At 36.4% G+C, this 11,714-nt stretch overlaps 1 protein-coding gene and 1 long non-coding RNA gene across 5 annotated transcripts; both read right to left on the bottom strand.

Moving 5' to 3' along the window:
* On the bottom strand, positions 1 to 2,817 carry LOC113309417. 3 transcript variants are annotated; one of them, XR_003340586.1, is made up of 6 exons: positions 2,308 to 2,817; positions 2,108 to 2,193; positions 1,501 to 2,009; positions 1,161 to 1,356; positions 319 to 467; positions 1 to 205 (listed from the first exon to the last, which is right to left on the bottom strand). It is a non-coding gene; the product is annotated as an uncharacterized LOC113309417 (long non-coding RNA). The 3 variants fall into 3 exon arrangements; XR_003340587.1 differs by having other exon boundaries at positions 1,520 to 2,009; XR_003340585.1 differs by having other exon boundaries at positions 1,161 to 2,009.
* A 3,550-nt stretch (positions 2,818 to 6,367) lies between these two features.
* On the bottom strand, positions 6,368 to 9,226 carry LOC113307864 (bifunctional protein FolD 1, mitochondrial-like). 2 transcript variants are annotated; one of them, XM_026556329.1, is made up of 5 exons: positions 8,802 to 9,226; positions 8,148 to 8,458; positions 7,455 to 7,691; positions 7,213 to 7,380; positions 6,368 to 6,809 (listed from the first exon to the last, which is right to left on the bottom strand). In XM_026556329.1, the coding sequence occupies exons 1-5, from the start codon at positions 9,187 to 9,189 to the stop codon at positions 6,639 to 6,641; spliced, it is 1,275 nt and encodes a 424-aa protein (XP_026412114.1). In that variant the 5' UTR covers positions 9,190 to 9,226; the 3' UTR covers positions 6,368 to 6,638. The 2 variants fall into 2 exon arrangements, with proteins under 2 accessions (XP_026412114.1, XP_026412115.1); XM_026556330.1 differs by having other exon boundaries at positions 6,803 to 6,937.
* Positions 9,227 to 11,714: the final 2,488 nt, after the last annotated feature.

Below are 11,714 nucleotides of genomic sequence, written 5' to 3'. Positions count from 1 at the left end.
CAACAAACTAGTGTACACATTAGAAACATACTTGGCTCCTAAGTTCAGTTCATGGAAAGTTACGAAATTCCTAAGTTCTTCTAACTTAAATCAAGGAGATACTACATAAACTTACAAATCTTGCAACTGCTAAGGGACCTAATGGTTGCTGCTTTGTTCTCCAACCTTAATTTCTGATCTCACAACAAAGCATCATTCAATTAACCTGCGAACAAAGCATCACAAATTCTTCCAATCAGAGTCTTTTGTCAAAGTATTTACAGTAAGCAAATATAAGGCAGCTTCATGTATGCGAAGTAATAAAATAACAAAACTGACCTGTATGATCCAGATAGATAGGATAGGGACCATGAGACAGGTAAACAATATGGGTCCTAGACTGCCCTACTTAGCAGCCCAGAAAGTGTATCCAGTCAACGAACAAACCACAGCTGATGTCAAAACGGGTGCTTGGAGAAAGATTCTTCCTGTAAACATACAAAACAAAAGAATGAGACTCACCTTTAAAACTTATCAGCAATGTAAAGTATCAAACAACAATAGCTCAAGGTACACAGTCCAAATTAGTAAGGTAAATGGATTAAAACCTTCAAAGATAACTTAACTGAACATTTAAGGTGCAAAGCATGAAACATGAATACTCAAGTGTACTAACCATTATAAATAGATTTTTTTTTTTTTTGAAATAACGAGGTACAATGTTGTTATCTAAAAATACTATTTGATGCTTCTACAGGTCAATAATCTAAAAAATTGCTGAACTGAGAAGCGAATAAATGAGGTGCTGCATAAAACAAAAAAGATGATTTACTTTTTTGTATACAGCTTGTGCTACTGAACAACGAGACAGTACTCAATACAAAAGATACCTAATCATGTGTTATCATAAATCTATGATAACCACCAGGGACTAACAAGATACCTTTAAGTCAAATAAACATCTGAGTAGGGATTATTTAGAAACTAAAATGGACAATGTGGACACTTGAAGTACTAGAATGGACAGAGATTGATGTAATAATGTAGTCACCACGCGAATTCTGTCATATATCCTATGCTAATAGCCTAATATAGTAGAATGAGTAGAAAGTACAAGGATTGGAGGCTCAAACTAGTAGACATTTAAAAATTCACCTAAGGTAGAGACAAAAGGTACTTACATTAGTGGCTTCACATTCCCAGAACCTAAAGACTCAAATATTTTCAACACAATATCGACAGTGTTAGGAGAGCAGCTTCTAGGAAATGTAAAAAGAAGCAACCCACTTCTTGTTAGCTTGACCAGGGATAAAATTCCTTTTTCCTCAATCACATCCATCTTAGGAGATGATGGAGTAGCCTCTCAAGCACTTTCACCTGCAATTCACAAATTAAAACAAATTACATGCAAGCTTGGAGATCTCGTCTTAACCAAGTACAAGTAAATATGCAAGCTTGGAGATCTCGTCTTAACCAAGTAGAAGTAAATCAGTACTTAATAAGTGAAGATGAAAATAAAACCTCTTCAATACAAAATTACCACTTCCATCATTAATCTTTTTGCTCTCGGCACCATAAACACTTCCTAATTTCCCAAAGCGTATTTTTCTTTTCTTTGCATTAGACGTTTCTTAAATTTCAGAACTAGATGTACTCAAAGACCTAATATACTGCAACAATTTGAATGAAATTTTAACAATGATTAAGAGCTAAAAATATGCCCTATCAGAAAGCTGTAAACACTCAGAAGCAAGTACCATAGACAATTGCAATAATTATACTATGCAGGTAGAAAAGAGTACGCAGTAAAGTCAGATTCAGACAGACAAAGGGAGGATAGCTTTGAGCTCGGCTGTCAGAAAATTAAAGATTTATGTCGGTGACTCAAAAAGCTATCTCTGTGTAGCAAGGAAGCTTTTACTTTCACTTCTTCCCACCCACCCCCACCTGAATCCTTTACACCTGAATACAACCACACCCTCAACAGCAGCATCTTCTTTGTTACTTTCAACATCCACTTCATCTCCTTCCTACGAATATCACAATTACAATTGCAATCACATTCAATAAAATCAAAAAAATCATACCAAAAACAACCCAACAAAAGATTATTGATTGATACACTTACTCATAACACCCTCAACTGGTTAATCCTCGTATTGTAACTTCAACAAATCGATTCAAAAAGCTCGAAATTACAGAAAATTGGAAACCCTAATTGAAAATTTTAGGAAAAATTGATAAAAAGAATAGTGAATAGAGAGTTATATCAAATACCTCAACACTTTAATAGATATAATATACATAAGTTAAGTAATGAAAGATTACCTCAAGTACGAACTCAAATTCCCAACTTGAACTTCTTCCCTGAGATACAAAGAAACTCATAATCATTATCACTTCTTTTAATTTCTTCTTGAACAGCTTCAACCCATCTTACAATAAAAACCATCTCCTCGACTGGTTGATCAGTTTCATCAATTGATTCCCAAATAAGAAACTCAAACCGTAATTTCTTCAATTCATCTTCAGAACAGCTTCAGAACATCTAATTAACCATAAACCTTTCCTCAATCAACTAAACCCATCTTAATCCTTCTTATACATCACCAAAACGAATTCCTAATCTTCAGAAACCCTAAACCTAACTTCCACTGCTTTCATCTTTCTTCAATCTCCAAGAAACTCTAACCAATCAAGTTTACAAGTTCATCTATAAACTGGATGTTGATTTCTGTGGTTTTAGATCTGAAAGAGATGAATTTCTTCATGTAGAGATGGATAGGAGATGAAAGAGTTCAGAAATGGGGAGGAGATAGAAAGCAGCGGAGATGAAAGAGTCTGTGGCGGACAAAAAATTGAGAAGGGAAAAAACGATAAGGCGGGATATAGGTTAGCTTTAGGATGAAGGGTGTAAAAAAAATAAGGAAGTCTTGACCGGGGGCGTGTTTATCAGCTCTAGTGTTCCCGACCACGCACGTGGTTCACACGCTTGAACCCGGCGGTTGCAATTCGCAACCTTGTCTGTCAGGTTGTAAAATTCGCAACAGTAATCCTCTGTTGCGAATAATTAGCAACGGGAATTAGCAACAGAAATTTCGCAACCGACCTGCTTCCGTTGCAAAACTGGGTTGCAAATTCCTTAAAATGGTGTAGTGCAAACTCAGACTTATAAGGTCTTTAAACGTGTTTGCCAGCTCTGATATCAATTGAAAAAGCGGGGGTCTAACAACCACACCCAATATTTCGATTAGCAATTTGTATGGACTAACTCCAATATACTTTTAAGAGAATCAACTAGACAGTCAAACTCAATCTTAATAAAAGTATATCAAAGAGTTATATCTCTCTTTCTCGATTCAATACTTACTCAAGCAAATAGAAATCTGCGAGTCTAATCGTATACAAGAGAAATCACTTGAACGGTACCAAACACCAGTGTTCAAGTATCAATCAATTTCAATCAACAACCAAAGGTTGGATTTCCCAATTGATTGATTTAACACACAACCTGTGATATTTCAATTATATAACAAAATATAATGCGGAAAAAAAATAACACAGACACCAGAAGTTTTGTTAGCGAGGAAACCGCCAATGCAGAAAAATCCCGGGACCTAGTCCAGATTGAACACACATTGTATTATGCCGCTACAGACACTAGCCTACTACAAACTAACTTCGGCCTGTACCGTAGTTGCACCCCAATCAATCTCACACTGATCCAAGGTACAGTTGCACTCCTTATGTCTCTGATCCCAGCAGGATACTACGCACTTGATTCCCTTAGCTGATCTCACCCACAACTAAGTGTTGCTACGACCCAAAGTCGAAGACTTTAATAAACAAATCTGTATCACACAGAAAAGTCTACACTAATAGATAAATCTGTCTCCCACAAAAATACCTACGAGTTCTGTCCCGACTTTTAATAAATCAAGGTGAACAGAAACCAATTGATAACCCGAACTTATATTCCCGAAGAACAGCCTAGTATTATCAATCACCTCATAATATTCTTAATCGACTAGCGAAATAAGATATTGCGAAATCACAAACGATGAGACAAAGATGTTTGTGACTTCTTTTATATCTTGCATATCAGAGAAATCAATCTCAAGCCAATCTTTACGATTGTACTTAGTACGATAGAAACAGCAAGATCAAATCACACAACTACGAGAAAGTAGTATCGGTCTGGCTTCACAATCCCAATGAATTCTTCAAGTCGTTAACCTACAGGGTCTCGGTAGAAACCTAAGGTTAAAGGAGAATCGACTCTAGCTAATACAACACAGGAGGTGTGGGGATTAGGTTTCCCAGTTGCTAGAGTTCTCCTTATATAGTCTTTCAAATCAGGGTTTGCAATCAACGTTAGCTTAGTAACAAAGCATTCAATATTCACCATTAGATGAAAACCTGATTAGATTCAAGCTAATATCTTTCAACCGTTAGATCGAAACTTAGCTTGTTACACACAAATGAAATGCACGTTTATCTAGGTTCATGTAACCGTACCCAAACATGTACATCTAGTTGGTTCAACAGTAGTTAACCAAATGGTTATCCATATGAGCACTTTCATATCAACCATATTCTTCTTTACCACAACTAGTTCAAATGACTCAAATGAACTAGTTAGAGAGTTGTTTAGTTGCTTAGATCTTTATAATAGACACAATTGAAGCAAAAACGATTTGATTCACTCGAATCGATTCATGAACTTTATAACCACGGTTTGCAAACTTGCATTCCTTAGTTAATATAAGTTTAAGTTCACGAATAATCGTTTTTAGAAAATAACCAACTTAAGTACGCGGACTGGTACGCAGACTTAAGTACTCGGAATAAGTTTGTTTTCAATTCACAAACTCCAGCAGAAATTCTCGGGATGGGAACCTCCGACAGTACCCAAATTGTGTACGCGGACTCTAGTTCCGGTTTTCCTGAGCACCAAAGTACGCATACTTTGGTTCAAGGAATAAGGACTTATACATGTATGAGTTACCATACAATACTTATATCCAACCATGGTTAATATAAGCTAAACTCTCATTTCAATCATTGAAACATTCTTAGAGGACGTTATATAGTTGTTGTTCACATACTATTTTTCGTCAAAGCCATTTTCAAGTGATTGAAACTTAACATGACTTTCGTCACTAGTAAAGATGAACTTGGCCAAAGCGAAAGCTTACCAACACATATTTCGAGAAATATATAAGCGAGATAAACTCGGCTCGAAATAGCAAATGTGTATAATCAAAGTCTATATAGCAAAACTACTTTTGTCTCAAGATAGGAGATAGAGTAGATAGACTTTTGAGTGATAGACAAGTTCAAGTCTCCACATACCTTTTAGTCGATGAAGTTCCACCAGTTCCTTGAGTAGTTCTTCGTCTTTGTATGATGATCTCCATGGAGTCTTGAGCTCAACTACACTTTCTATCCTAGTCCGAGACTTAGCTATAAGTAGACTAGAAACCAAGACTTATAGTTTTGATCACTAACATTGACAAACATGCTTGAGATAGCAACACATGCGAGTTCGACCGAGCAGTGCTCTAACAATTGGTGAAACAATGGGCTATCTCATTACTGTTATGATGCAAAGAGCCATCATCATGTGGGATTGAAACAATTTTATTCCTTATGTATCTTTTCTTGGCAGAGATGTGGAAGAAGCTGGTGTTTTTATCTCCAAGCTTGATGAGCTGGTCTCTGCTTTTAGTCTTCCAAAAACTTTCATGGATATTTTTCCAATGTTCAACTCTCTTCTTAGCCTCTCTGATTGCCTGTCCTCTATTATTGTTGAATTGATTTTTGGTGATCCATTCCAAGTGTTGTAGACTGTCTTCAAGGTTTGTCTTAATGTTGCCATATATTTCCTTGTTCCATTTCTTTAATTTGACTTTAATATCTCTTAGCTTCCTAGCAATCTTGATAGCAAGAGAACCTTTGTGCCGAGTCTTCCAGCATTCAACTATGATTTCTTTACAATCTTTGTGATCAAGCCAGGGATCAAAGAATTTGAAGGGAATGTGTCCTTGCTTCCAGTTAGGATTGGTATTGAGGAGAATGGGGTTATGTTCAGAACCAATGGCAGGAAGGTTGGAGATGGTGGAATTTGGGTGAATTTCAAGCCAGCTTTCATTGGCTAGGTCTCTATCTAATCTTTGTTATGTGAGATGAAGACCCACTCTTCTATTAGTCCATGTGAATGGACATTCAGTGTAACCGAAATCACTAAGATTAGTTGCTTCCAATTTCTCCAAAATGTTAGCTTCATGAGAATCAATAGAATGTTGACTGAATTTTTCATGATCATGCAACACAAAGTTCAGGTTACCCATTATCAACCAAGTATTTGCATTATCTAGAGTACTGATTCGATGAAGCAGAATATATGTTACCGATGAAGCTACTTGATTCATCTGTCAGGGCACCCAAGTCAAAGAAAGCATCCTAAACAACATTTACATACCAAAGACGAGCAATTAGCAATATTACACAGCAGATTGTGCCAAATACACGTCTATGTTTAGGGCAATGCTGTAATGCTTTACAAAAATGGTGAACATCAAAAGGGAGGAGAAAGACGTAGGATTATATAGCGGAACATCACTTAAAAGTATTATGAGCAAAGTTGGCGCTAATGGTCAAGTGAATCTGTATGCACGTTTGGCAGAGTCAAGAGTGTTCGAAAGAAGCATTGCGATTGTCATAGGTCCAACTCCTCCAGGCACTGGGGTTATCGCTGATGCTACCTTAATTGCTTCTTCATAACAAACGTCTCCTGTGAGGGTGTAACCGGTTTCACTATCAGGGTCCTGCACACCATCCAAAATATACATATTTTGCACTTAAAAAATTAGATTCAGCTAAGATAATTCTTTGACTAATTTTACTTTTTTGAACCGTGTAATGTCCGTCTATCATGTGAAATATTCATCCAGACCTGCAAATGGACATTTTGCTTTTGTATGTTATTTACTTCACAAAAGTCCTCAAGCAACAAACTTCAGTGATTTTATCACATGCCATGTTTATAAGGTTTTAGTCGCCTACATATGAAAACTAAGACGAGTTGGAATATGAGCATTATTCGTTTGACATTGGCGGTGGTTAAATGGCATGCATACAAGCACACATCTTAATTAACCACAACGATTTTAGCATCGATATTTTCATACTTAAATACTTTAATTTACGGAGTGCTTTTCGAGTTTTTACCTCAACCGGATTTGTCCCCACATCTATCACGATTGCACCTGGCTTTAACCAATGGCCACGGACTAGGTTGACTACTCCAGCAGCAGATATCACAATATCGGCTTCACGTGTGATTTTTTCAGGGTTTTTAGTGAAGGCATGCACGACGCTGACTGTCGCATGGTGCCTCTGTGCAAACGGAAAATAGTGTTACCTAGCTGATGGACTGAAAGCTTCCCTATGATGAGCTATAACGGAATTACCTGCAATAGTAAAGAAGTAGGCAACCCAGCAATATTGCTCCTCCCAATCACCACTACTTTCTTTCCCATGATTTCCACATTAGACCGGAGCAGTAGCTCAATGCAGCCCTTTGGGGTGCATGGGATGAACAACGGATCTCTTCCTGTCATGGCAAGATTCCCCATGTTCACTGGATGGAAACCGTCAACATCTTTTTCAAGGCTCACATCATTTAAAATCTTCTCCTCGTTCATATGCTGTTCTCAAACATTTTAAGTCAGTCGTTGATAACTACAAAAGAAGCTGGTAAAATCAAATTTTGGTTCATCAAACTAACCAACATGAGGTCACATAGTCAGGCCAACAATTAGTAAATCAAAGTCAACCTTTCTCCTCGTTTTGGTATGTGTAAAACATATCCAGTAAAATGGGCATTTGCAGGTTAGGGTGTGTTCTGAAACGTCTGCATGCACGGCCATACATTTGATACAGGTAGGTGAGGATGTCAATTGCATGCCTATTAATCTAGTGCAAATTTTGGCTTCAAATTCGGTCTATGGTTTAGGATTATGGTGGTTTGCCTACTAGCTTGCAATAATTTCAGATAAAGATAGAAGAAGTGAGGGAAAGTGAACAAGACCTTGAGAAGTTTTTTTTTTTTGTTTTGACATGAGACCTTAAGAAGTTATATATAGCACAGTTCTAGAAATTACTTGGGGCAGAGGAAGTTGCACAAGAATACCATGAACTGCTGGATCCACATTATAACTTGAAACAGCATCAAGCACTTCAATTTCTGTGCAATCCTTGGGCAGTTCTGTCATTAAAGACATGATTCCAACTTCTTCGCAAGCTGCTATTTTCTTACGGACATAAATTTGAGAATCTTTTCTTTCTCCCACCAAAACAACAGCCAAACCAGGAACCTTTCCGATTTCATTTTTCATCCTGCTAACTTCATTTGCTATTTCTGATCTTATTTCATCAGCCATCAACTTCCCATCGATAACAGCAGCAGTCTGCTCTGAATATGTCAAAAATTCCAGGAAGAAACCAAGCATTAGACACAGTTCTTCGAAAATATCCACACTATTCAAAAGATAAACTAGTGTCAAATTGCGATACTTGCTTTGGTTTTTCCAACATATCACAGCTAAAAAGTTACACTATACAACATTTATTAATGGCTGACGCATTCACATAAACTAATCAATGGAAAATCTTTCTGATAAATCAATAGTCAAGCAGAAATACCCAACATTTTAATAATTACAATTGAGGGAAACTGAATTACATCCGGATGTGAATTTCGATATAAAAGAAAGCAAAAAATTAGGTTAATCGGCAACGGGGGTTCATTTTTATACCTTGGTGATTAAAGATAAAAGGAGAGCGATGAGTAATCGGAGGTCGAGAAGGAGATGAAGGATTGGGAATCCAAATTTCAGGAAGATCAGGACCAAGGATTCGCAGAGAGTTATTGAGAAGAGTAGTTGAGAGAGAGTTTGTTGAATATGAATATAAAATCCTCGGCTTTAAACACATCTTCTTCCATAGATTTCTACTGCCATTATGCATCATCATGATTTCTCTTTGGTTTGAGTTCACAAATTCTAAACCCTCAGTAACTAGATTTATGGAGGAGGAGGAGATGCAACATTGGGGACCTGGAATGCAACGTACAGAAACTCTTTTTGGGTCCGTCCATAGATCCACTTGATATTTGACTTCATTCCTTTGTTGGACAAATGCCATACAGGACCAGCTCTCCACTATGCAAGTCAAGTCTAGGGTCGGGAAGATTTGTCTCCGAGCTGTGTCAAAATTGATTCGCTCTCGCATTAGATTATATGAATCCTAGTTAAATGTTTCGATTAGTACTAAAATTTAGTGATAGTGAACTAGTGACAAAATTGTCTTGTCATGTTAAAACAGACAAAGAAAGAACGTTAAACAATGAAATTGGAGACCAAATATATGGCATAAGTCATTAGTATACTATGATCTAACTAGCTAAGTTGTCAATTTGTCATCCAAAGCAAACACCAACAACAGTTTTAATTGGCACTTTTTTTTTTTTTTTTTGTTGTTGTAAGTGCATTCCAAAGGCACTAACTTAGGGAGTTAGTAATTCTTACATTTTCGAGAGTAGAGTCATCGAATGTTGAGTTGTTGGAAACCAATTTAACATTTGATTTATCTACTTCTTAAGCAGATTGAATATAGGAAAGAGGAACATTCTCTCAGTTAAGGACATTGCTAAAAGATTTGGCTTTCTTTGCCAAAATATCTGCCACATTATTTGCTGTTCTTGGGGCAAAACTAAAACCCAAATTTTTTTGACATGAATTGAAAATGTTTTTAACTTCATCCAAAATAGACTGATTCTGCCATTCCAGTTGAGATTCTCTTCCATTCACGTAATCAAAGAGATTTTTGCAGTCACCTTCTAATGAGAAGTTTGACAATCCTTCCTTAGCTGCCCATTGCGCTCCTTGAAGTAATCCTAAGGCTTCCGCTTCTTCAGAGGTAGAGGCTGTGAATGGTCCTGCTCTGCCAATCTTGAAGTCGCCTGCACCATTCCTTAAAATTAAGGGAAAACCTGCAGGAAAATTCAAAGAAATCCAAGCTGCATCTATGTTAAGTTTAAGTTGAGCTTTCTTAGGGGGAATCCAACCATGTTTCTTAGTTTTGTTTAGAGCAGAGAGACTTGTTTGGATATCATCGTTGTACCAGTATTCCAGATATCTTTATATTTCTAAGCCTAATTGGGCATTAGTTTGTTGTTTTTGTTCAAAGACTCTATTACATCTTTCTTTCCAAATAAACCATGCTTTTGTCAAGATGATTTCTACAGGAATATTAGGAACTTTTTTTCCTATCCAAGCCTTGCAGATATCTAAGAAAGATGTAGAACTATGTATGTTATGAACCACAGGGCAAGGTTCTGCAGCCCATACAGATTTAGCATAAGGACAAGATATAAACAAATGTTCTACAGATTCTACCGTATTGCAACCAAAAAAGCAATTAGGTTGAATATCTTCCATGAATGCAGATAGTTTCAAATTTGTAGAGAGAGCACCCTGTAGACATTTCCAAATAAAGATTTTAATTCTTTGTGAAACTTTAAGTTCCCATAAGCTTTTCCAAAAGGAATCCGGCTGACCTAGGTTGTAGTGGTTCACCGTTCTTTCAATGAGCTTATTGTACATGGATTTCACTGTAAAAAACCCAGATTTTGTGAGCAGCCATCTAAGAGTATCAGGTTTATCATTGGCTATTCTAATACTGATAATTTTCCTAGCAATATAATCAGGAAACATTTCAAAGATTAAGGTTAAGTTCCACTTCTTAGTGAGAGGATCAATCAGGTCCTTCACAAGTGTTAAGTGTGAGTTACTAGTTGTTCTAAAGCTACTTAGATTGGATTCCAAATTCATTATCCATTTATCAGTCTAGATATTAGTACTAATTCCATCTCCAATTTCCCAAATGTTGTATTGTTCAATAAGATGTATGCCTTTGCTAATACATTTCCAAATCCAAGAGCTAGTTGTGGGGAATTTGGCTTTGAAAATAGAGGTATTGCTGAAGTATCTAGGATTTAATTGGGTTACCTATAAAAAATTAGGTTATGTTAGCATTCTCCAAGCTAACTTAGTTATCATAGCTAAGTTGAAAGTATGAGCATTTCGAAAACCTAGACCTCCTTTATTTTTTGGTTTACAGAGGCAAGAATAGGATTTGGGATAATATCCTTTGTAATATGTTTCCTTGCCCCACCAAAAATCCCTCTGAAGAGAATCTATTTTATTAATGATTTTCTTTGGTAAAATGAAACAACTCATTGGATAGCTGGCCATACTTGCCAAAGAATACTTGTTAAGAATTAACTTACTAGTTTGGGGTAGAATCTTACCCATCCAACCATGGATTTTGTGTTCCATTTTCTCTACCAAACTCTCAAAGAGTTTGATTTTTGCTCTACTTATAAATAGAGGGGTTCCTAAGTAAGAATCTTGAGGATTAATTTTCTTGATTTTCAGGATTTTGCTAATCATTCTTTGATGTTTAGGTTGAACTTTTTTACTGAAAAAAATCCCAGATTTTTCAAAGTTAATTAACTTCCCAGAAGCTTTACCAAAAGAATCAAGCAAAGATAAAAGATTATGACATTCTCTAAAGGCAGCTCTAATAAAAAGAAGACAATCATCAACAAAAAATAGATGTGAAATGGGGTTGTTCTTGGGAGTTATTTTAACACCATTTATAAAAAA

Source organism: Papaver somniferum, chromosome 9 (assembly GCF_003573695.1).
Source record: "Papaver somniferum cultivar HN1 chromosome 9, ASM357369v1, whole genome shotgun sequence".
In the NCBI taxonomy this organism is placed as follows: domain Eukaryota; kingdom Viridiplantae; phylum Streptophyta; class Magnoliopsida; order Ranunculales; family Papaveraceae; genus Papaver; species Papaver somniferum.
The sequence above is the reverse complement of the archived record's forward strand: the minus strand, read 5'-3'. Positions and strand labels throughout refer to the sequence as shown.

Coding starts and splice junctions, on each gene's coding strand:
- LOC113307864 (XM_026556329.1), bottom strand. CDS start 9,189: ATGGCATTTGTCCAACAAAGGAATGAAGTCAAATATCAAGTGGATCTA. Junction 8,459..8,801: donor TTTTATCTTTAATCACCAAG/GTATAAAAATGA, acceptor TGACATATTCAG/AGCAGACTGCTGCTGTTATC. Junction 7,692..8,147: donor TGCAACTTCCTCTGCCCCAA/GTAATTTCTAGA, acceptor GTTTGAGAACAG/CATATGAACGAGGAGAAGAT.